The 25,340-nt window shown below is 34.4% G+C and overlaps 1 protein-coding gene across 4 annotated transcripts in view; it reads right to left on the reverse strand.

Annotated features, from left to right (window-relative positions):
* The window catches only part of SEMA3A (semaphorin 3A), a 469,306-nt gene that overhangs the window by 68,108 nt on the left and 375,858 nt on the right, over positions 1–25,340 (reverse strand). For all 4 annotated transcript variants that reach the window (XM_060632359.3, XM_060632358.3, XM_060632357.3 and 1 more), the window contains 2 exons: positions 21,445–21,538; positions 12,767–12,886 (listed from right to left, as the gene is read on the reverse strand). In XM_060632359.3, the coding sequence (XP_060488342.1) occupies positions 12,767–12,886; positions 21,445–21,538 (214 nt within the window). The remainder of the gene's footprint in view (positions 1–12,766; positions 12,887–21,444; positions 21,539–25,340) is intronic.

Raw genomic sequence — 25,340 nt, forward strand, 5'->3', positions numbered from 1 at the left:
GCATCTTTTCATGTATCTTTTGGCCATCTGGATGTCTTTATAATTAGGAATATGACATTATGAATTTCTATTAGCACTCAAAATACATAATCATTCTTAATGAAGAAACAACTGGAAATAGTTCACAAGAAAAAAAACCAGTAATAGTGTTAATGGACTGTCTGCATTATATATGTCATTATAATAACAGGTTATAAAAACCTATGTTGTATTATCTACAGCTTTTCTGATTCCAACAGATTTGCATTTTTTTCCCTTAAAACTTAAAAGGGTTTCCAATTTCTCATTTTTTTTAACTCTCTTATACACACATTCTCTAAGAAAAGACTGTAGATGTAGGGACAAAAGATAGTCTCCTTCATAATCGTTCCACCTTGCTGTCATTTCATAGTAAAAGCCTCAAAGAGTCAGTGGTACTGATACTGAATCAAAGTGTGAAAATCAACTGAATAAAAAAATTTCATGTTTCATTAAAAGAAAAATAGAGAGTATGTCCTCCGCTTAAACAATGGTTTTACGATATTAGGACATCTTGTAAATACATGCATATGATCCTGTAGATATGCTATAACTTTTAGGGTTTTCATTTTTAAAAAGTTCTGTAAGTATTAGCCTGAGGGCAGGGATTGCTCTTACTCAGCTGTTTCTTATAATAGTTCTTGGTACCCAGAGAGTGCTTAATGCATGTAGAAAATGGAAGTTGCCCAGAGAAATGTGTTGGTAGCTAGCACTTCACTGTGTGATTACCAGTAATCTAGGAGGACTTACAATAGAACTGCAGGGGAAAAGGAGAGAATGGCATTCTATGTTAGTAACCGGGGTGAGTGATAAACTTAAGTTATGTACAGAGAAATAGAAATATTGTTGAATGAGATGAAAAAGGACTAGACTTGGGGAAAGTAAACATACTCTTTAAAAAACAAAATAAATACACTGAGAAACAGCAATTAAATCAGTTTAATCTCTGCCTAAACATGATCTATTTTTAATTTCCCATTAAAATGTAGCTATTTTAACCCTATCATATTACATAGATCTTAATTGTTTTGCTAACAATCATATATTAATATATAAAATGGTAATCTGAGTATTTTCACGAATATATGTTCCAATAACATTATGTACTTCTATAAACTGTAAAAAAATTCCTTAATATGGATCACATCTAATTTACACTAAAAACTTCAGGGTTAGACCTTGGTTAGATAGAAGACTTTATGGTGTCATTTGGAGATTTTTATTTTGGTGTGTGTATTATAAAATTTATTATGATAGACGTGTTTATTATGGTTGAGGGATGAAAACACAATCTAATTAGGAAGTTATTATTTACCATAGGAATTACTCTTTTCTTTTCTCCCTTTATTCCCCCTTCCGTTTTAGCTTTCTTTGCAGACTCTAACCAATGGACAGATCTCTGTTTAAAAAATGTATTTTTCTTCTTTATTATGAACTGTTTTCTTACCCAAGAAAACATGCAATAGTTCTAAGTAAGCAATTATAACAGCAATTGCTGGCTCAGCTTCCTCAGTTATATTAAAGTATATTAGAGGGGTGCCTGGGTGCCTCAGTCAACGGTTAAGCCTCTGACTTCGGCTCAGGTCATGATCTCACAGTTCGTGAGTTCGAGCCCTGCATGGAGCTCTGTGCTGACAGTTTAGAGCCTGGAGCCTGCTTCGAATTCTGTGCCTCCCTCTCTCTCTGCTCCTCCCCGGCTCATGTTCTGTCTGTCTGTCTCTCTCTCTCCTTCAAAAATAAATAAAACCATTTAAAAAAAAAAGTATATTAGAGAAAGTTTTACTTTGCTATTATCCCTGGAACATTCTATACTAAAATACTAGTAACATCTATTGATAACCATGATCCTCGTGAGAATGAAGAGTTTGGGAATTTGTGAGTGGATTAAGGCAGTATTGCTAAGTGGGGCTACAGTATACTTTTACAAAATCAAAATGGCAAAATTAATCAAAATGATAATTTTAGTAAAGATTCTACAAATCTTCATGACATGGCTACATTCTTATTCTACAGTCTCTGCTGTATCACTACGAAATGACTTCTGCATTGCACAACAACAAGTTGGACCTGTTAACTGTTTGTCATTGTTTTTCTACATCATGTTACCATGTTCCTAGCTCAAGCCAGTCTTTTCAATTGCTTTCAACAAGTTGCTCTCATTCAGGAATTAGAAATGAAGAAGGAAGGAAATAAAAATAGTTTCAGCTTGGAAAAAACATGGAAAATAAGTTCACAGTTTAAGATTCATTAGCACACAATTATCTCAAGGTCTTTCAAAGGCAATTTCATTAGAATTTGGGCACTGATTGGCTGATCAGAGTTATAACTATAAAGGGATGTGATTTTTCTCCCTGTTTTTATTTATAGGAAATCGATAGCAATAACATCACAGGAAGGGCAGTCATTAGTTTTCTTATGGCAAGCGGCATTATGCCACTACTTTAATAATTTCTCTTCAATCAAAATATTTAATATGACTACTATAAACACAAGAAGGCGACTGATCAAAGGTATCCTATGCCTTGTTGGTTCCACTGAGCCCTATAAGCCCAAATTCTCTAATGTGAATTGTTAGTATAACTAGATTTCTTTCCCTTTAATTCACCCCAAAATGTAATGTTTTATGGTAATCCATGTGTTGTTATTCTTTCCTGCCTTCAGAACTCATTATTTTCATTTAAATTACAAGATTGCTTTCTCATCTTGCAAAACATTGGTATAATTTGTTCATTTATTCTTGAATGTGTTTAGAAAATGTATTTTATAAAACAGCCATTCTAGGATACTAAGCAATTTAAGTGGCAGTCAGCCCTTTGATATCAGCCTTGGCACTGACTAGCTTTTACAGTCACTAGGCATATTAAAGTTCACTAAATTATAAGTGGGTCATAAGACAATGTATAAACTGAAAACACAATTCTGTACTGGCTAGAACTTAAATTCCATTGTATGCTAAACAGAAAAAGCAGTGTGGATCCCAAAGAGACAGTTCTATCTGCTGTCACCTATTTCCATACATATTCATGTTAGGATTTTATAAATGTATAAATGGGTTAGCTCTCTTTGATACTGAAACCCTGGCATCTTATTTATTAGCAATTAAATGAGCAAAAGAGATTATTTGGACTTACAGGAATTAGACACATTTATAAACATATTGAAGAGACACATTTTTGATGGGTCTCTTATGCTCTCAGCTTATATTAAATCCAAAACCAGTTTTAATTTAGTAAATCATCAAGCAAATTACTAAAAACTACACTTCTAATAAATAAAACATTTACATTATACTTACATCAATATATAAATTAGTATTACTAATGAATTGCAATTAGTTTTAAACTATGTATCTTTATTTTAATTTTAATTAATTAACTTGTTTATTTATTTTTTTTTTTACTGTTTATTTATTTTTGAGAGAGAGAGAGAGCACGCAAGCGGGGCAGGGGCAGAGAAAGGGGGGTGGAAGATCCAAAGTGCGCTCTGCGCTGACAGCAGTAAGCCCGATGTGGGGCTCGAACTCTTGAACTGCGAAATTATGACCTGAGCCCAAGTCAGGTGCTCAACCGACTGAGACACCCAGGTGCCCATGCACGTTGATTTTTGAATCAAAATTTATACAGTACCACATGTATAGTGGTATATAGTTAAAAGTGCACAACTTATGTGATGATCCAAAGTGCTACAGGAAATTGAAAGATTGGGGCGCCTGGGTGGCTCAGCTGGTTGAGCATCCAACTTCTGCTCAGGTCATGATCTCATGGTTCGTGGGTTCGAGCCCCGCATCGGGCTCTGTGCTGATAGCTCGGAGCCTGGAGCCTGTTTCAAATTCTGTGTCTCCCTCTCTCTGTCTGCCCCTCCCCCACTCGCGCTCTGTCTCCCTCTGTTTCAAAACTAAACATTTTTAAAAAATTTAAAAAAAAAGGAAACTGAAAAATTGATTAGAGCAGGGTGTGGGAGGTAGGGGTGGGAACAAGGTGAAGGAGCTTTGATTTTCACTTGCCTCATTTCTTAAGTCATATAGTGACATAAACAATTCTAACCCGAAAATGGTCTTTTAAAGGGTAAAAAACATACTTAAATCTTCTTACTAGTATTATTGGGAAAACATTTTAAAGACCCTTTTCCTAGATAACATTTTGTAATTTATATTTAGTTGATATGTGAAGTATAGAACATTTTAATGACTCTTTGTCATATGTAAGCAACTTAGTGTGATGAAGCTTAAAAACTGCTTTTTCTTTTCATGGAAGCAAAGGAGTGGTAGATGTAATTTCATCAAAATGTACAGACATCACTAGGTAAGAAATCGTGCATGTACAGACTCCGGCTAAGGAAAGGGCATATGTCATCCTCACTTTACCTCATCAGTTCATTCTCGTCTTTCAGCCACTTTCACTGCTTTCCTAGAAAAATACTGGCTGCTCAGTTAAGTGAGATTGTGCATTCTACTACATTTTTAGTGATGTGGCATATTTAGGTATTTTATGGTTCCATTCCTTAAAATTCTCGCATAACATTATAAAGCCAGCTAACATCAACTAAACTGTTTTGTTTTGGTAAGAGCCATCACTTTTGCAAATGCTTTATATGGATTCACTCATACATAATCCTCATAACTATCTGACAAGGGAGGAAATATCATTATTTACATTAGAAAAAGGGGACATGAAGCACAGAAATCTTTTTATCTGCCATCTACAGTTGCTCAGCTCTTGCCCAACTCAAGGAGTCAGGCTCCACAGACTCTGCACTTTTAACCACTATCCCAAAAGTCACCAATGATGTCCACACGTGAGAAAAAAAAAAAAAAAAAAAAAAAAAAAAAGCTGAGCTGTGATAGAGCAGGATAAACAATTTTCCTAGCATTCTCAAAAGCAATCAATGTCTTAATTAATTCTGGAAAAATTGTTAATAAAGAATTAACCTAATGATTTCTTTTCATAAATGACGAATATTGCACTTACTAGAGCTAAGTTAACACTTGGAAAAACTTGGTTCATCATTTCATTACTTCTTCTGCTAATTTCGTTAAGCTTAATTTGATTAAAATGTTATTTGCTATTTTAATACTAAAGCTAAATTTTATTTATTCTTGATGTACTAAATGCTCCATGACAATAATCAACTAAAACAAAATAACCTGAGAACAGATTAAAAAAAGGCAAACATCACTTTCAGACAGGTTCACTGTATTAATCTGCCAAATGTGTATTATGTGCTATGTTGGGAGCCTATAAGTAAATGACAGCAGAAGCAACCAAAGCTGTCATGAGCATTTACTGTATTATCAGATACTATTCTTATTAACCTACATGGACTGTCTCATTCATTCTCGGTACAACGGTATAGTAATATTAACCATGTTTTACAAATCATAACTGGGTGATGAAAATAAGTAAATTGCCTCCTATGTCATACAGGTAGCAGATGGAGTACCTGGGATACAAACACAGTCAGTTTAACTCCAGAACCTGCAAAGCAGATTGTTCAAGAATTTCTTACTCGGTATTTCCCAGAGTGTAAGGTAAAGTGGTAGTTCCCATGATAAATACAAGTGAGTACCTATGTGCTCTTGCGATTCAAAGCTGGAAAGATTAAAATCAATCAGTAGAGTGGTATGGTTAAATGAAAAAGAGAGTAAATCTGAGGACAACCAACTATTTGATTAGAGTATGCTAGTGTTTAACACTGGAGAAGTCATTTAGGATCAGAAGATAAAGGACTTGACAGGCAGCAAAATCTGGATTCAATTCACTTGTAAACTGAGAGATATAAATGATTTTTGAATGGGAAACTATTGTGATAGCCAGTATAGCTGTTATTAGGGAGCTATCTGACAATGGTATCTAAAAAGGAAAAGTATATATGGCTTAATGTTGTTAGGTAATCTAACAAAATTAAGTGTAAACAATAATTTATTGAGTGAAACAACTTTTAATCATCAAAAACTACATGCAGAATTTTTTTTTGTCCTAAGTTTGAGGATTTCCATTCTTGGCATGTTTATGTGATTTGGTATTTGTAAATATAAACAGCACACCTATTCTCATGAGTCAACATTTCTCCTTAATTCAGGATTCATTTTATTGGGCATGTGAAGATGACACCTCACGAGACAGTTAGAATATATAAATGAGCAAACATTTCACCTACATGAAAAGACAGTTACTTTATAACTTTTTACTGTTTTGATATTTTTTGAGACATTATAAATTAAAACCTTCCAGTCTGAAAGCTCCTGAAATCTACCACTATGGAAGTATTTGTGTCAAGCAGACATCTAATAATATGGCAACTTACTCTTCCCACTAAGAGTGATTAGAAGGTAACAAGTGTTTTGTGTGGTTTTTTTTCCCCAAAACTATCCATGCCATTAAAATTCAATGGCATCACTTGCTGTCATTCAGCTTTATCTGGCTAAAATCCTTTAATTCGCTAGCCCCTGCTGTTGGGGAGCTCTAGGCTCATCACACTTAACCTCTGCCTAGGCTTCTCAGAAAAGAATTTGTTTCAGTCCATTCATAGTTTCAATAGTTGAGCAAGCCACACGCAACTGCACACTGGTCTTTTACCCTGAGCACACTAATCTGATTGTTTTTCCACTCTACAAACTCTGGGTCAACAATCAAGCTGCCGCCAGAAACTAATTAATTTGCAAACAGGCTTCTGTTTTCACAGAGGGAAAGCTTTTGAGAGCCATGTCAGAGAGGCCGGTCACACCATGGTTACACGCATTGTCATGGCATCCACTTCTTTGGGTAAATCTCTTGCTTGATGTCACTGCACACATGAACCCAGATTACCCAGTCAGCAGTAAATCCCTATTGAGGCCCACTGAGCTCTGAATGTAGTGAGGCTAGAAGAGGAAATTGGTATAGACAGGCTCTGTATTCATTAAACTGATGGTAAGACTAGAGAGAATAATGTTAAAAACCAAGAAGGAAAAAGGGGGCGGCTTCAATTTAAAGAATTTTCCAAGATATTGTCTCATTTTTCTACATTTCCATCGATTTTAATTTAAAAAGTGGGATTCCATTAAATAAATGTAATGATATTTTGAAATGTTACTTTTCTACTCTCATAATTCACTGACAAATTTTGAAATAAGTGGTTCAAAGTGTGTGTCTAATATGCCATACTGGAGAGTTGTACCAGTTAAAAGCGATTATGTTCTTTACACAAAATGTGAAATAGAAAATAGGTCCTCAGAAAGGGAGACTAAGTAAAATTATATTTTGGTAACTTTTTGCTCTTTATGAAAAGAGAAATCATATTTAGTGAGTTTCTTAAATTTATCATCACTTGCAGAGTAGAATAATTTCATGCTGTGTACGTATTTTTTAAAAAGATTATACTTCTGGGGGGGAATGCATTATTTATCAGGCTTAACATTTTTCTAGGTAATAGATTCAGGAGACAAAACCTCAGGTGACCACTATGTTGTGTTTAGGTACAGACTGTTTTTAAATATTATGTACCTTTACTTCAGCATAATTTCAGCAGAAATAATCAAAAAATACTATAATTTTTATTTGTGACTCTTTACATTGATACCTCAGAATGTTTAATGAATAAGAATATAATTCGTGGGAGATGTAATTCAAAAGTTAAAAAAAAGACCGTATCCCTGTTGCTTTTTTATAGGCTATGAAAACAAAGAGGACATTTGTGGTTGCTGTTGTTGTTTTAACTGAACGGTCACTCAACTTCTATGATACTCATCTGCCCATATAACCACTAAATAAGGCATCCAGAGGGCTTTTTCCTCCAAGGTCAGCAAAATAATACTGACTTATGTAAGCCAGGAAATAATTCAGAATGGCATCGTTAAGAAGTCTGACATTATACAGAGTCAGATAATTCATTTTATTATTAAAAAAAATCCAATTCGATACTCTGACAGTTTATGCCTTTGAAGATGGCAGAATTAAAACAGAGCATGGAAAGAGTTGTACAAGCGATTTGAGATTAGGTATCTGGTACTATGTAATATTAATTTGTGCTCTCATGGTTTATTTGCGGTCACATTTCTTGGTTCTATTTTCAGAAAAATGTCTAGTGGAGAAACTTGAATGTTCAGAGAACATGGAAACTCCTAGTGCACGACCGCAGAGGACAGCCACCCCGGTAGCAGTGGCACAAGTGAAAGGAGGTGGAACGATGACCTGCACACCGTTTCCATCACAGAAAAGAGCAAGGGGGCTGGTCTAGCCACGGGCACGATCCTGTGAAGAAATTCCACTACAAGAAAACAGGTCTTCCTGACATGAATGGGAAGGCCTCACACTCCGGGCACTGTAAATAGGCCAGTTTGTGCTCACTGGGCCTTCGCTCTCTCAGGGAGGCATGTGGTTTCGTATATTAAACCTGACTTGGACTGCCCTTTCACCCTGACTCAAATATAATCACTCACAGAATGGGTCTGAGGAAGCTTCCTAAGCGTGCTCCAGCCAATGGAAGTGAAGTACAGGATACTGAGAAAAATCACATTTATTAAGTGCTTACTATATGTCGATTGTTTGCCTAGAACTTTTTTACACATTATCACATTGTCAGTTTTTCACTACTGTAAGAGGCAATCCCATTAAAAGTAAAGGCAAGGTGAAGCTTACTGTAAAGACTGTAGTCTTTCCCCCATTTCATATTACATCCCACCATCAGTCCTAGACATAAACAATACTGGAAACAGTGTCCATCAAAAAGAAAAATAAAAGTGGGTTAGCAACTATCTGCTCTAATGAATGGTTAACACATATAAGTAGGTAGCAGTACTTACATACCAAATGGTTAAGAAATCATGACTGCAACAGCACCATAGACTTAGTTTTCTTACTATGAATATATAGAGAACTGTACCTAATTTTCACACTCTTAGTAAGTTGAAATTGGAAGTAAAGTTTAAATGAAGTTAAAATGACATAAGATGGAGAGAATTTATAATGTACAAGAAACAAAACAGTGAATTTGGGCACATCATGTCAAACTCAAACCAGTACATTTTTTTAAATCACAAGTTGTTCTAATACCTAGTAACCTTAAACTAGGGGCTAATTTAAAAAATCATATTTAAAGCACAGTTATGTAAAAATCAATAGATTCCTCCTCTTATGTTTCTTCATCAAAAATTGTTACTCATTCTGGGGCACCTGAGTGGCTCAGTCGGTTAAGCGTCTGACTTCGGCTCAGGTCATCATCTCACAGTTCGTGAGTTCGAGCCCCGCGTCAGGCTCTGTGCTGACAGCTCAGAACCTGGAGCTTGCTTCAGATTCTGTGTCTCCTCTGTCTGCCCCTCGGCCGCTTGCACTCTATCTCTTGCATGGTCTCAAATATAAACATTAATAAAAATTTTTTTAAATAAAATTGTTACTCATTCCTAATTTTTCCTATTTTCGTATTATTCCTATTTTCGTTTATTATTTGTCTTCAGCAGCATTAAAAGTCACTTAAGATAGGGCAACTGGTGCATCCAAAATAATTGAATAGGTCTGAATTGATTTGAGAAAAGAAAAGTAAATCTTTTTCTTTGAGTAGAAGAAAAACAAAATTAATTTTAATAGGCCCAAAGACATTCCAAAAAGTACCTTGCTAGTATTTTTTACTTCTGTCAGCACAAATGATTGTGTAGTCTATGCTGATGCCTTAGACTCATTTATTTTATGCATGAATATGTAAACATTATGTTTCCAATTTTATTCTGGAATGGCATTTAATTTCATGAGGCCTGTGATTCACACAATCCCTTGGTTCTATCTCAAATGTGTCCGTACCCTCCATCTTGCAGCAGTTCTGGTTTCTGCACCCTGTCAAATGTAACCTTTGTGCTAATTTGGTAAAATCAGTTCTCACGTTTAGTGCTGAGAGACTGATAACCGAATTCTCAAATGAACTACACATTTGCAAGATGAAGTACAGAGCTGTGGACAATGACTGCTTTCCCACAGTGTAAATTCTTCAGACTCGGCTGTCAACATGTAAGTGTGCAACACAAAAGCAGCTTTAACTTGATGACTTTTTTCCTCCAAGGCCATAAAAATGAAATGGATACTATAGTCTCCCTTATGTTATTCCATCTTCTTGGATTTTCTTTCGCATCGACAGTGAAAGCCTGTATGCCCTTTAGAGTTCTTAGTAGATCAAAGTCTCCTTGCTGAACAAAAAACAAACATTTTTCCCTCCTACGTAACTATTTCGGTTTGAGAACAGAGCAGATAGCAATGTTGAAAGAGGTTTTTTTTCCCACCATTTTGCCTCCATACAAAGACCAGGCTTAATAATTGACAGTGGATATTTCAAAATTGCTCCCTGAGATTTTTAGAGTTTGGTTCTTTTATAGTTTTATACAGATAGTATTATGGTGATTTCAGCATCTTTTCCTTTCCTTGGTGAGGCCGCTAATTTCTCATAAGGTCACCCACTATTCCTCCTATGACCCCCCCCCCCCAGGATGGATATTTGACTATATGTCCAAACCCTTTTGAACACCACAGTGTTTGCGCTCAATTATGAATGATTTGAGGCATCATCTGCATTGAAGAGAACAAACAACGGGGAAGTGCTGTCAAACTTACTAAAAACTTGAGAGAGCAGGGAACAAGGGAAACTAAGAGAAGTGACTCTTTAAAGAGAAAGGGCTACTTAACAATAAGAAATGCTGCAAGAGATACTGTCCAAATGGAGAGACTGATTTAAATAAAGTGTACAGAAAGTTACCAGTTATCACCAACTGCTTTTGGAGAAGCAGTTTCATGGACTCAAACTCAGGTTTAAAGTTGGCTAAAGGGAGCATAAACTTCCCTAAATGGACTTAGATGCATAGGGACCTCATATCACACCATGATTAAAGGAAGGGTTTGGATAGAACAGACAAACAAGTCTTCCGTTGAGGGGAGAAAATCATGGAAGGAGAGATAAAGACCACAAAAGAAATGTACATTGGGTGAAACTATGAAAAAAATATCAATACAATTAAGTGGAAAGGCAGCATGGTCAAACATGGAAGAGGCACACCACTCATTAATACATAAAAAAATAATAGGATGATCAGAAATGTTGTTGCAGGAGGGCAGAGATGCTGAGCTAATGGGAGGTGTGTTTTATGTTTTCAGTAGTCACTTTAAAATAAGAGACATTTCAGGACAAAGATTATTATACACAACTCACGGTCTCTGGAAGTTTCAATGAAGCTCAACAGCAGAACTGTGATCTTTCTCTAACAAACCAATGAAAGAGAGAGATGATGAAAGGAATTTTGGGTTCCAGGAAGGGCAGGAAAAACAAGTGTGGTAGAAATTTGAAGAATGAGAATATTCAAGCATCTTAATGAGAACTTAGACGGTAACCCATGAGCTCCATTCTTGTTAATGAGGCAAAATAAAACGAGGAAAATTGTATTTATTTATTTTAGGCATATAAATTTCGTACATTTTCTCCTACACTAAATTTATTTACATACTAAAAAGAGAAAGAGAGTAAAAAAAAAAGTATCTACTTGACCAAGTTGAAGCCAGTGCCTGAAGTTCAGGAAACTGGGTTCTTGTTACAAATCTTGTACTACTAGATTAGATACAATCTTAGATAAAATATTAGTCTTAATTTCTTCACCTATAAAAACTGAAAGAGAATTTAAGGAAGATGAAAAGAGAATAAAATGAAATAATATAAAGTCCTGGGGCGCCTGGGCGGTTCAGTTGGTTGGGTGGCTGACTTCAGCTCAGGTCACGATCTTGCGGTCTGTGAGTTCAAGCTCCGCATCGGGCTCCATGCTGACAGCTTGGAGCCTGGAGCCTGCTTCAAATTCTGTGTCTCCCTCTCTCTCTGCCCCTTCCCCATTTGTACTCTGTCTCTCTCTGTCTTTCAAAAATGAATAAATATTACAAAAAAATTTTTTACAAACAATAAAGTCCTTTGAAATTTTGAAAATATTAATGGAATACTACTTGGCAACGAGAAAGAATGAAATATGGCCTTTTGTAGCAACGTGGATGGAACTGGAGAGTGTTATGCTAAGTGAAATAAGTCATAAAGAGAAAGACAGATACCATATGTTTTCATTCCTATGTGGATCCTGAGAAATTTAACAGAAGACCATGGGGGAGGGGAAGGAAAAAAAAAAGTTAGAAAGAGGGAAGGAGGCAAACCATAAAAGATTCTTAAAAACTGAGAATAAACTGACGGTTGTTGGGGAGGGAGGGAGGGGAAAGTGGGTGATGGGCATTGACGAGGGCACCTGTTGGGATAAGCACTGGGTGTTGTATGGAAAGCAATTTGACAAGAAATTTCATATTAAAAAAAAAGAAAATATTTTCAACATAATGTTATTAGCATTACAATTTTTTTTAAATGTTCAGTAACGTATGATGCTCTCAGGGCACTATGAGAGATGCGTGGAGATAAAATGTACTACACGTTGACATCTGTCGTGTTGTCCATGTAAGACTGGTAAGCCCTCTTATCTTTTTCCATTGCCTCCCTTCCGCAGCTCCAACCCAGATCTATTTCTTTCCACAGTTAACTGCTGAGAAACTTCAGTTTTGGCATGAAGCAAATATTTTCCTCAATTTTTAATCTCATCTTGCTCTGTTTTCCCTATTTTCTCACACCCACAGTCATGAAGTCACTAGCTCGAGTTTAAGCGCATACTAAATCTGAAGTCACACCGCTGGTACCGTACAGGGAAAGTTCTCCACTGACTTCTCCAGTTAGACGTGTTACGTAACATGCTTGTGCTCTTGCACACACCACCTACCGTTGAGCCACCTGGAATCATGCTGCTCTGTTCTGATTGGGTGATGGTGCCCGAGAGTTCTGAAGATCGCAAAATCTCGCCCCATAAAATCAGCTGCGGTCCCGGAGTATAATTCTCCATCTATGTTGTGACAGAATAAAACCACATACATATACTTTAATTCAATTAAGGAAAGAAAAACAAAATGAATCAAACAGAAGGAAAGTCTCAAGTTATGACCCTGCTAGAAAGAACACAGATATGCTATCTGCATCATTATGCAATTACTCATTTTTATTCTGTGTCTTTGTTGAGGAGTATTTTATTATGAGATCACTCACTGATTAAGCATCTACTCCGTAAGTCCTGACTTCAAATAACTGAGTAAAATATGGTTCAGTAGACATTACTAAGACCTAACATTTATTCTTTTCTACTATGATGCGAGACAAAGTGCAAAATACAGAGGTATAAAGCTACTGCTGTTCTAATATCCTTATTTATTAGGGTAGGATATCACTGTAAAATCTTCTATGGTTTTTATTTTAATGGAAATTAAATTGTCAATGTATTTCCTTTTCAGTGGTACCTGAGTTAGTAAGATTTTACAATACTTTAGAAAGAACTAGTATTTTCCTCACCAATAATTTTTTCTTGCTTTTATTTTTGAATGTATCAGGTGGGAGAAGTGTTCTTAGTAAAAGTTATCACATAGTCTAAAAACAAGTCCATCACGTAGTTTCATATATTAAAGAAATGTATCTGAAGAGGAGGAAATTTTGATAAATATAGGTCATAATCTCCATAGTTCAAGATTCTACTATGTTTTTTACTCATTTTTACTGAAAATAAATCAACTCTAGGTCAGAGTTTAATAAATGAGGAATCATAATCACAAGGTTAAAAAAAAGGAAAAGAAAAGAGGGAGGAGAAAAAGAAGTTAATATTTACTGAACACCATTCTGTGTTTGCTGGGGAGTCATGCACTGGCTGGACACTTTCCAATTATCTCATTTAGTTCTGTCAACCACCGTGTGATGTAAATGGTATCCCTACTTAGCAGTTCAAGAAACCCAAGGCTGCTCAGCTGATGACTAGGATAGTAAGGGTAAAAGTTCAAACTCAGGCTTGTTTAATCTCAAGCCTCTTACACTAAACTACACCAGCTTTTAATAAACTGAAGGTTGTATAAAAATTTTATTTTCTTTCCTTTAAACAGAAAATACCTCATATTATTTCATCTAGGAAATACAGTATTGCCTACTTACTTATAATGAATTATCAGCAAAATGAAACAAAAAATATGAAATCATCTTTAAATAAAATTACCAGTAAACTTAATACTATCTTGCTGATCATTTGGATAAGTTAATGTTTCTGAATTCAGTGCCTTGAAAATTAAGCAGAAAATAAAATAGGCATAGATAAATTATAACTTAAACATTTGTATAACACTATTATTTCCAAGGGTTTTCATATTTATAATGAATTTCATATGTATATTGAATATATGAATCAGATTTCTCATGTGATATTCTTTGTTCACATCCTCAATTCTCACTTCCACATGAAGGTTTTATAATGAAAACAGGCATTCTCAGTGGTCTAACTCAAATCAGTTCCTTTGGTAAAGCTTGTGGTTCTCTGAAGTGTCTCGATGCACCAATCTTTGGACGACGTCCAAGGCAGTGGAGAAGAGTGACGCAGAGAGAATCAGTGCATAACTCCAGATTATAACTTGAAATATTACTAAATGACACCTTATCTTATGGACTTTTAGGATAGTGATCATTTACTTTGGGTTGTTGTGAATCAAGACAAATAAAAAATGATGATGTGACAATATATTAATGAATGGTACTCATATAACATTCTAAGCTGTCATAATAGGGTATCTTTGGGATTTAAAAGCATCTTGTATTCTCTTCACTTAATTAAATACCAAGTTCAAATCTGACCTCTTCTCCCCATAATAGTTGCAATAATATTTTATCTGCCCACAAGGTAAAAAATAAAGCTTTTCTTTTTTGTTTGTTTATTTATCTTTACTTATTTATTTTGAGAGAGAGAGAGAGCGCGCAGGGGAGGGAGAGAGGGAGAAGGAGATGCCCAAGCAGGCTCCATGCTGTCAGCACAGAGCCTGAAATGGGGCTCGATCCCATAAACTGTGCGATCATGACCTGAGCCAAAATCAAGAGTTGGATGCTTAACTGACTGAGTCACCCATGTGCCCCCCAAACAAACCTTCTCTAAGCAAACATTCTATGAATGAGCTACCTATGAGTTTCAAAGGTAAATGTTTATTGTCTCCTTAACTTTTACTTATATTTAATCACTATTAATACTTTTATTAAGGTTACTTTTTTATCTTTTTACAAATAATTAATAGATGTAACAGATTTTTAAACTTCAGGTAAATTAGTTTTCTTGAGATGTGTGAAGAAGAAGGTACTAATTAAAAATGTGTTGTAATAGCAGCCTAAAATGTTCATGTTAATTTCAAATATTTTCAGGTTGCAACAGCTCTAATAGGATGCCTTGTGTCCTCTTTACCTTGAAAAATCAAAAGTATTAAATTATTCATTGAACCTCACTGCCCTCTCAAACATGTGTTAGGTGATAAAAATCAGGAAAGGTGAAAAGAGAATCACCAAAAGTGAAAACTGAACAATTTCATATCAGAGTGTAGTCAGACAGAACATGTCCAATAGGAGGTTTAATCAGAAATGGAAGAGTAAAGAATGTCATTAATTATTCTTTTCTTGGGGGTATGCCTGGGTGGTTCAGGTCATGATCTCATGGCTCATTAGTTCGAGCCCCGCATTGGGCTCTGTGCTGACAGCTCAGAGCCTGGAGCCTGCTTCGGATTCTGTGTCTCCCTCTCTCTCTTCCCTTCCCCCATTCACATTCTCTCTCTTTCTCTCAAAAATAAGATATTAACATTAACATTTTTTTTAAATATATTTTTTATGTCTCTTTGACTTATTACATAATTGGAAATTAGTAGATTTAATCCCTTTCCCTCAATCTTTTTTTTTTTTTTTTGCTTGTTCAGTGTGAGTAAAATCCATAATTATGGTTGCTATTATGTGTAAACTCTATTCACAGGAGAGCTGAAATAACAAAAACACCACCAAAAGAAAGTGTTACTTAGATATATAGAGGTATTTGCTTCTCTTACTAATATATGTACTTGTTTTATAATTTCCACTTTTTATCCACTCCCACATAAGGAAAGCAAAAATCAATATAAATGAAGGCAAAGGCAGAAAGACTGATTTTGTTTCCTTTTTTGACAATAGATAAGTAGGTCATTTAGAGAAAGCAGAGAATTCTTCAGCAGGAGAGCTACTGATCAATTTAGTACTAAAAACAGAATTAAAGAACGGACTCAGAAACCAAAGGAAGTTTGCAGTTTAGGCACCAGTTGCCTCCAGTCATAGGAAATTCCCTCCCACCTGAATATTATTTTTAGCAAGAGTCATCTGTGAGCTGTAGCGCACCAGACGATTAAGAGGCCATGAAGGATACATTCTCATATTACCAATGTTCAATATCAGTAACTTTTTAAAGTAATATATATTTTAATAACGTATTTTTTTTATTTTTAGAGAGAGAAAGAGAGTGCACGAGTAGGGAAGAGGGACAGAGGGAAAGAGAGAGAGAGAGAAAATTCCATGGACCCCAATGCAGGGCTCGATCCTATTACCCTGGGATATGACCTGAGCCAATATCAAGAGTCAGATGCTTAACCAACTGAACCACCCAGGCACCACAATATCAGTAACTGTTTTTTATACCAGGCCTTAAATCAGAATTTCTGCTTCGATGTCAACTCTTAGCAGGGATGAATGCTCCACAGAAATTGTACCACATATTTATTAAGCTGGCCCAAATGTACAGGTGTTAAAATACTCTACTCTTGCATTTTTATAAGCAAATAAATAATCATCAACTTAGAATATATACTATTTAATAAACTTGTGTATTTCCACTATGGATTAAAGACCTAGTACCTTTTGTGGCTATATAAAATGATCTAATGAAAACTGAGTATAAGAAACTTACTATACCTCAGTTGGCTTATTTTTGAACAAACATGTTTAACAAAAAAAGTCACCTTGCCAACTTCTTTTGCAGTTTCTAGGTCATTAATGAAGTTATCAAATTATATGTTGATTCTTGGGCATAGTGCTAATTTTCCAGTTTTCTGACCCTTAATATAAGTCTTCTTCAAAATCTGTAGTAGATAGGTAAATGTTATCCTACAATGATTCAAATAGCATTATGGTTAGGATACATATTTTTTCCATATATACTAAGCTACTAGTGAAATAAAACATGAAATTTATCCAATTTTATTAAATTGCTGGTACAACAGTATACTCAATGAGCTGTTATATATATCAAAGTGGTTGTAGATACTCTAATAGTTTTTAGTCTCTACAGAAAACACCCTATAGCAAGTCTGATGTCTCAAAAAGAACACATCAGACTAAGAAAAACTAGTGCTGACAGATGTAACTAAGAACCTAAAAACTGTCAACTATGAAAGTCTGCTAGTTGAGTATACTGCCATTCTTAACTGTAAGCCTTCTAAACTGTTTCTAAGGAAAGCATTCTTTACTGAGATGAACAAAAAGTTGAGTGAACTGCATTTCCACCATGGCAGAGTTACCTGAGAAGCATGTGTTGAAAACAAAAGTTCATATGTACTCTGGACTTTATGTTCACAGCTCAATATGAAGTAAAAATGTGGCTTAGATCAGTTAATGTATTGGATTACAATTCCTAAGAAGGGTGTGGTGAGAAGTAGAAGGTAAAAAAAAAAAAACAAAAAAACAAACAAACAAAAAAAAAAACAAACCATTTCCTGATGAAACTGCAGCATTACTAACACAGGTGTAATGTGGGACATGGATGGTGAGCAAAAATCAAACAAACCTAAAGACAAGCCATTATGTTGTTAACACCTTAAGTAAATTCCACTCACAGAATAGCACAGTAATTAGAAACAGAGGAAAAATAAATTTATGTGTCTCTCTCTATTACATGGATACACACACACAGACACAGATAGACACACACACACAGTGCATGGATGTAATCCATTTCTTGAGAGTAAAAAGGTGTGGGAATAATTTTACATTTTTACATTTACTGAACATCTTCTCTGTATGAATAAGTATAATGTGCTGGCTTTGTTATTTATATCGTACTTTTAAAACTAACATTTTTAAGTAGTTAATATGTGCATATGGCACAAAATAAAAAAATATAAAATTTATAAGGTATCAAATCTGTCTCTCAGACTCTCAGACTCCTTTACAGCAACCACTATTACTTTTTTTTTCTTGGTTTCCACTTCTACATATATTCCAGAAATATGTAAGCACTCAAATGTGATATGCTATTAAATTGTCTTATTTAGTTCTCACAACTAGCGGAATTAGAATGTCCATGCCATTTTACATATAAAGAAAGTGAGGCTCAGAGAGGTTCAAATAATATTTTCAATTACAGTTAATTAACCTAGGGAGTACCTCTTTGATCTAATACCAAGTGAGAGCATATTCTAATGTCAAATTACATTCTTTCCTGGGGCAAGGCAGAATTCTAGCTTGGGGAAACGGATCATAACTAAAAGTCCTAGACCCTTGCCATAGATTTCAATAATATGATTTAGTGATGGATTATTTCTAAATTATTAGGATTATAATGCCTGGAGAAGGCTTCAATGAGGAAATAAAACTGCTTTTCAAATTGACTATTGCTTTTATGTCATGAAAACGTGAGATGACACTTAATTAGTGAAGAAAATACAAGATTTTATTCTTGCAGCCACACCTGGCATTTCTTCTGAGCAGGGGAGAAACTGCTATTCTTAATAAAAAATAAATAAAGTCATTAAGATATTTACAGGTAGATGAAATAAAAAATACTTAAAAATAAATACTGGAACTATTTCATATTGACAAAATGATTTTTATTAAAGGAGATTTGAAAAATTAACTTTACTAAGGTCATTTAAAAACTTAGGACCTGTTACAGGATTTGGAGACTTAATTTAGTAGCTATGCATGGCTAAGGAAAGAATCCATATGTTTTGTGGTCATCGGCTTAAAAACCATTTTGAAAAGAAGTTATACTAAACCTTGATAAATTTCATGAACTAATTTTTTAAGCTGTCATCTGGCTTTAAAGCTTATTACTGGTTGAAACTGCTTACTAGGGGGACTAGTGACATAAAAAGTATCTGCTGTCAGGATTCAGCTAACCAGTTTATAGGTGCTTTGAGCCAAACATGAAACTTTATTTCCTAGTATTGGGAACAGAAACAGCCCGGGACTACCTTGAAAATTTCTCTTATGTGCTGAAATAAGGAGAATCTATTCAGTCTTTTGGGCAGACAGGCTTTCCCAACAGGCAATCTCTAATACACAATGTACTACCTGTATATTTCAGAGACAGTTCTTACTGTTGTATGTAAAAGTTTGGGAAAATATTCATGTTGAAAAAACTTCATTAAATCATCAAGCAGTCTTTTTAAAAAATCACAAGAGAAAATGCCAAAAAAACCTACCAAGGGGAATTAAGTGTACTATGAGAAGAATTTATAGCACAGTTATAAGGAAAGCAAGTAACAAAGTCACAGCTCTTGAATGAAAATGATGTTCCAGAGATTTTGAGGGATTTTCATTTTTCTGTACCTTGCTATTTAGCTGATTCAGAAATTAATTTATGTGGGCTTGAATAGTTTTCCTTGTCAATAAGCACTAAATACCTCTAAATGTTACTCAACTATTTGACCATATCAGAGAGGTGAGGTCTGGATTTCCATTTGAAAGCTGCTTCTTTTTTAGCCACACATCCTTTCCTTGATTCATGAAACTTCCATCATTCTCTCTTCCTTTTCACAACCCTAAACAGCTTTTTCAAAGAAATTCTAATATAAAACCAAAACTATGGAGTTTCATATTCTTTGTGGACTTGTGTGGTTGCATACCATATGAACTATGTAATACTTACTTGTCATCATCCTTTCTCGATGGAATATTAAAATAAATAATCAAGCAAATCCCCACTGAGAAACATACCACAAATTAAAGCTGCTTTAGGCACGAGTTAACATACTGCTTTTTGAACAATATCTATCTTTTTTTCTTCAGTATGCAATTTAAATAAGTACAGGCTGCAAGTTTGTGCAAGGTAGAACTCCTCCCCTTTGTTTAAGACAACTTTCAAATTTCTGTGCGTGCACTTAAGGAAGTTTTCTACATGTAATCACTAGGCCAGCTGTGAAGAGGAAAATTATAAGTGTGCTACGTTTGCTGCATTCCTCCAGGTCTTAAACTTTTGTTAAAATGCTTCATGAATGTATCAAATGGACTGCAATTGTCTACATTTGAAAAGCAATAGAGGAGATAATTCATGTTGTACTTTTCTCATTCTTAATAGAAAAGAGATCAGAGATCAGCGGAACATACTAGTAAACACTAGAGAATAGTGGTAAAAATAGATCTTCATAGTTAATGCTGTAGTCAATATGACTAGAGTTTATTTTGCTAAGTAGAAAAAAAAGTTATTTTTTAGAAACAAAAGACTGACAAAATTGAACCTTATGACATATCAAATAATAACCTAAATTTACTTTTTAAAAATCTAGATTTATTATGCAAAATTCAATTAGAAATGTTATGCTTGATGAGTTTCACTACCATTTTTGTTATGTCATGAAATAATTACCTTCTATATTTTCTAGAAAAGGAAACAAAAAAGGAAAGAAAACGAAAGTTATATAATTTCTACATGATCATATAGAAAAATGTATTCAGGAACAGACTAATGACTCAGAATCTTTTGTGTTTTTGTTTGTTAGCATGCCTAAAAGTCCAAAAAAAAGAAAAAAAGAAAAAAGAAAAATTGTTTAATGATGTATCACCTTTTTTTCACGTGTTTATTTAGTGGTAGTCTAAAGGTGATTAAAAGTATGTGGAAAGAATTCTTTATTTTTCAATACAGACTAAAGTTTTCTCCCTCTTTAGCTTACTTCAATCTTTCTATCTCCATCCTTTGAAGTATGACTAAGGATTCCCCACCCATCTGCATTGCTGAAGGAAAAGAAGAAAGAAGACAACCAGAAAAAGATGGTTAGAGGCAAGTGTAGAGGAAATACATTAAATGTTTTGTTAGATTAAAAACATGGCGTAAAGCAAAAAACAAAAAAAAAAGATGAATAGTGAAGTCCTTCATTTATTCGAGGTGACACAATAGGTTCTCTGAGAATTGTATGACCATTAAAACTGTACGATTACAATGAACAAAGATAGACAATCTCATTCTTTCCTTCTGACTTGTCAAAATTCTCCCTTGAAACTCCTCTTTTATAAAAAGAAAACCAAAACGACTTACTCACAGATAAGAATTTTAAAGTCTTAGTGGAAATGTATGGTGACAGCACAGGCAATTTTAAGGACACGTATTAAACCATTTTGATTAAAAAGAATCACAGACCAAACAGTGCAATAATCAAAGCAGCATTTAGTATTTTTTTCTTCATTTTCAAAATATTTGAAAATATCTCAACTGGCATCCTCCTAAAATAGTTTGTGATTAGTAATGGAAAATGTTGGTATATAAAAAGGAACAATCTGGTTATTATCTATAGAAAATTCACTGTTTAACTGTTGACCACGCACCTATTAAAAGAGATGCCGTCAGCAGTTTAGGGTCATATGGACTCTTCCCACGGCCATTTTCAAAATGGGAGTCCTCCAGCTTAAAAATGTTATCCTGTAGAAAAGAGAAAGAAGGGGTGAATTTATTTAAAACAAGAGCTATGTTAACATACCTGTTAATCAGAGAGAGGTTGAGCATTTGTGTCTACCATCAAGAAGTATTATTTGTGTGAACTTTAGAGATGGCAAAATAATTTAAGTGGATTAAAACCAACTATTAGTAGCCAAGCATTTACTTAGCTCAGTGATTATTAGTACCAATTAGCATGTTTCAGGTAATAATGTATAAATGAATTCTAAAGAATGAGACCAGTCGTGATAAGAATAGAGTGATCATTTTATCACATAGGTATGCCAACCATGACCCTAATGGGTCTTGAAGGAAAGAATTTTAAATTTAAATGATTCTTTTTCTTCCTTCACATAGAGGAAAATATAGCAATTCACTACATTAGATATCTAGAATAAGACAGATTATCTTACTTTTCTGTATGTACTTTCCAGAAGGAAATGCTAATTAGCCATAGCAGTCACTTGACCCACTCCATTGTTCCCTCAACTTTTCTGTTTATGTTTCTCGAGCATTTTTAAATTACTCACACTAGAAGGTGGAAGATACCTGAAACTATCTTTCTCAATTTCTGTAAGTGTGAAATATCACACTGTATGTTATGGAAGGTGTTGCCTGAAGGTAGTGTCATCAGAACAATAGCACAGAGGTGACATATTTTTATCACAGGAAAATCTGCTCAGCTGAGGCTCAGGTACCCAGAAACTGGAACATTTGACTACATACAGAAATAATCACAAGTACCATGGTAGAAAATATCCAGGAGGCACTGCAACAAAAGCCTTAATAAGGAAGTAAGTAACTCATGACTGAGACCCCATCTCAGCTACAAGTGTCTAGCTACTGAAATGTCTATGTGACCATGGAGTAAACCGGGGAGAGGGGTAATTTCTAAACACTCTTTTTAGAACCAAATGCTCTGGGAATTAATTAGGTCAGAATATACATGCTTTTTCCAGTAGCACATTAACTTGTCCACAGGCTGAAATAAAATAGCTTTTTTGGCAATTTCTCTACAATTCACATAAAGTATTTTCTATCTCCTTAGAATAATAAAGGGTATTCATTTTATGGCCAATAAAGATCACTTTATTTAACATTTAATATTTCTGATGGAGCTAATGGCAGGGTTTCAAATCATGACTCTTAAAATTCATTTGAGTTAGAAAAGAAGAGAGAAAAAGGAAGCCAACCAACAGTGTTTTCCATCTTTATTACTGTGAGTGAGAATTACTGATTTTAGCCTTTTTTGCAGTGATTCTGTATTTGGTAATCAGCTATCCCCTAGTTATGATGGTCGTTTAGCTGAGTTCTGAAATATACAGAGCACAAAAATTTATGGGGTTTCTCAGAATTGTGCTAAGGTGCAGTGGGAAGGGCAGTGAGTCAGAAGTCAGGCCCACCTGGCTCAGTGATTAGCTCTGTTATTTTTTTGTCACCTATTAATGTCTCTGAGCCCTAGGTCTCTAAAAGTCAATGGCAATAGGATATGTAACCTCACATGTTTAAGGATTGAAGAACTGAAACAAAGCATTTTTCAAGCAGCAAAATAAAAAAAAACAAATTATTTTTACTTTAATACTGTTCATATAACCACTATAACCAAAGATTATTCAAATTTAGCACATATCTTTATCATTATTGTAAACTTTCCTAGTATAATTTGAAAGAAATATTACTTTAAGACAGTTATGTGAGTTAGAAAATTATAAACCTATTTACAGATACAAATTTATCATAGGCACATATTAAAATTATAATATGAAACTTGACATATGCCAAGAAAAAGTACAGAAGAATCTCTTGAGTATTACTTAGATTATTTTGATAAAAATTAGGTAATAAACCGAAATTTTCTCAGTAAAAGATATACACTCTGTTGCCACAAATCACAGAAAATGTTATTAAAATTTGTATGATTATTTCTCACAATAAGGAAGCAGTAAGGAGAAGTGATGGTGTGGCTGAAAATACTGTTATAAATATTATTATAAATTTCTTGTCCTCATAAGACATTTTATGACACTGACAAAGACAGAGGAGCCATCCATCAAAGTAGGAGTCACTGAATGTCTGGGATCATGTGTCCAAGTTAATAAGACAATGCCAAGGTAGATAAGAAGTACTTCCAACCTCATGTTTAATATTTGATTTACAAGGTAAAGGATTAAACTTCATAGAAGAGAGTTTAAGCATGTCAGTTATGGTTCGAGAGAAGATGAAAAATTACCTTTTGCCACGGTGTCAGATAATGTGCTCAAAGCTGGCCTTCTCCTTTCCCCTTTTTCCTTTAAATGTAACTCTTACCCAAATTTCTGGGTATCCATCATGTAATTCTATATTCTTACACAGCTTTACTAAAGGGCAAAACATTGAATTTCCTTTCTAGCCTACAGACAAGGGAGCCTGGAATAAGTATAATTCAATTTCTGAATAGGAAGGTAAAAGACTTTTCTTACACACAAATGTTTATAGTGTAAAATTCATACCCATTACATATAATAATGGGGTGCAAAGGTGTTGGTATCAGACAGAACCAAGTATTATCCCGGATCTTTCTTTTATTAATTCTGGGCCTCAGGCAACTCCTACACCCTTCTGAAATTCCAATTAGTATGCACTCAAAAAATATTCATTAACTTCATTTTTCCATTGTCTATAGTTGCCACAATAAAAACATTCTTTCCTATATCGATTGATATCTCTTGCGCCACATTGGGAATGCCTGCCTATATTTTCACTGGTAGAAATTAGGATAGCTATTGAAAATATATGTAAATGCCTTGGACTCCCAAGATGCACTGAAAATCTTTCTTATGTACAACTAGATCACAGTCTAGTTCAAAAGCTTACCTGAAAAAAAATATCACGAATTATAATATGTATAACATTTCTCAACTAAAATACACTATCCTTTTAATATGTCTGATGTGATTCATAAGAAACAACTATAATGCTGTTTTTGTCTTGTAAGCAAGACCTATTAGATGTGTGAAGATATTAACCCGTTGCAAGAGAAAGAAAGAAAGAAAGAAAGAAAGAAAGAAAGAAAGAAAGAAAGAAAGAAAAAGGCTCTGTGTGTTAATATAACTGAAGAATAACACCCTATGTTGTCATATGTAACATATTACATAGACAACCGTCTGGCTGGGCTTAGAAGGGCTTTTGAAATCTGATTGCTATTCAATGATTTTCTGTTTTAAAAGTATTATATAGATCACACATGTGAGTAGTAAGACCAGAAATCCTAAGACCAAGGTATACAATTAAACTTCATAGCTTCTATGTCTTATTTGGGCTGAAGTGATTTTCATTTTTAGAAATCCATGAACAAAAATCTAGCTGCATGGATTCTAATTGCTTTAGCAGATACTATGAGCATATCATATAAGTTATTGGGCTATATTTTATTACATGATTGCATCAGTTTTCAGCAACTATTTTTAGCTTTCAAGACCACTCATTCCCCTTTGTCTTTTGGATTTCCTGAATGTTATTAGACTGTGGTGAGGTAAGGCATTAGAGGAAATAATAACTGTGCTAATGTCTAATCCAAAGTCTTATAAATTATAAACCATTGGTGACATCATGGCAATAAATTTCCGAAATCTCAATCTTCCCCAAGTAATAAATTTGGGGCACAAAGTTGTAATTTTAGTTGTTTTATTTAATGATTAAAACATAAATGATGTTTGTAAAAAAGAAAAGAAAAAAAGGAAAAGAAAATCCTACATATATGTGACAGAATGACCATTTTGGGTAGGAAACTAAATAAAATTAAGTCAAA

The sequence above is a fragment of the Panthera onca genome, chromosome A2, assembly GCF_046562875.1.
Source record: "Panthera onca isolate mPanOnc1 chromosome A2, mPanOnc1 haplotype 2, whole genome shotgun sequence".
NCBI lineage: Eukaryota > Metazoa > Chordata > Mammalia > Carnivora > Felidae > Panthera > Panthera onca.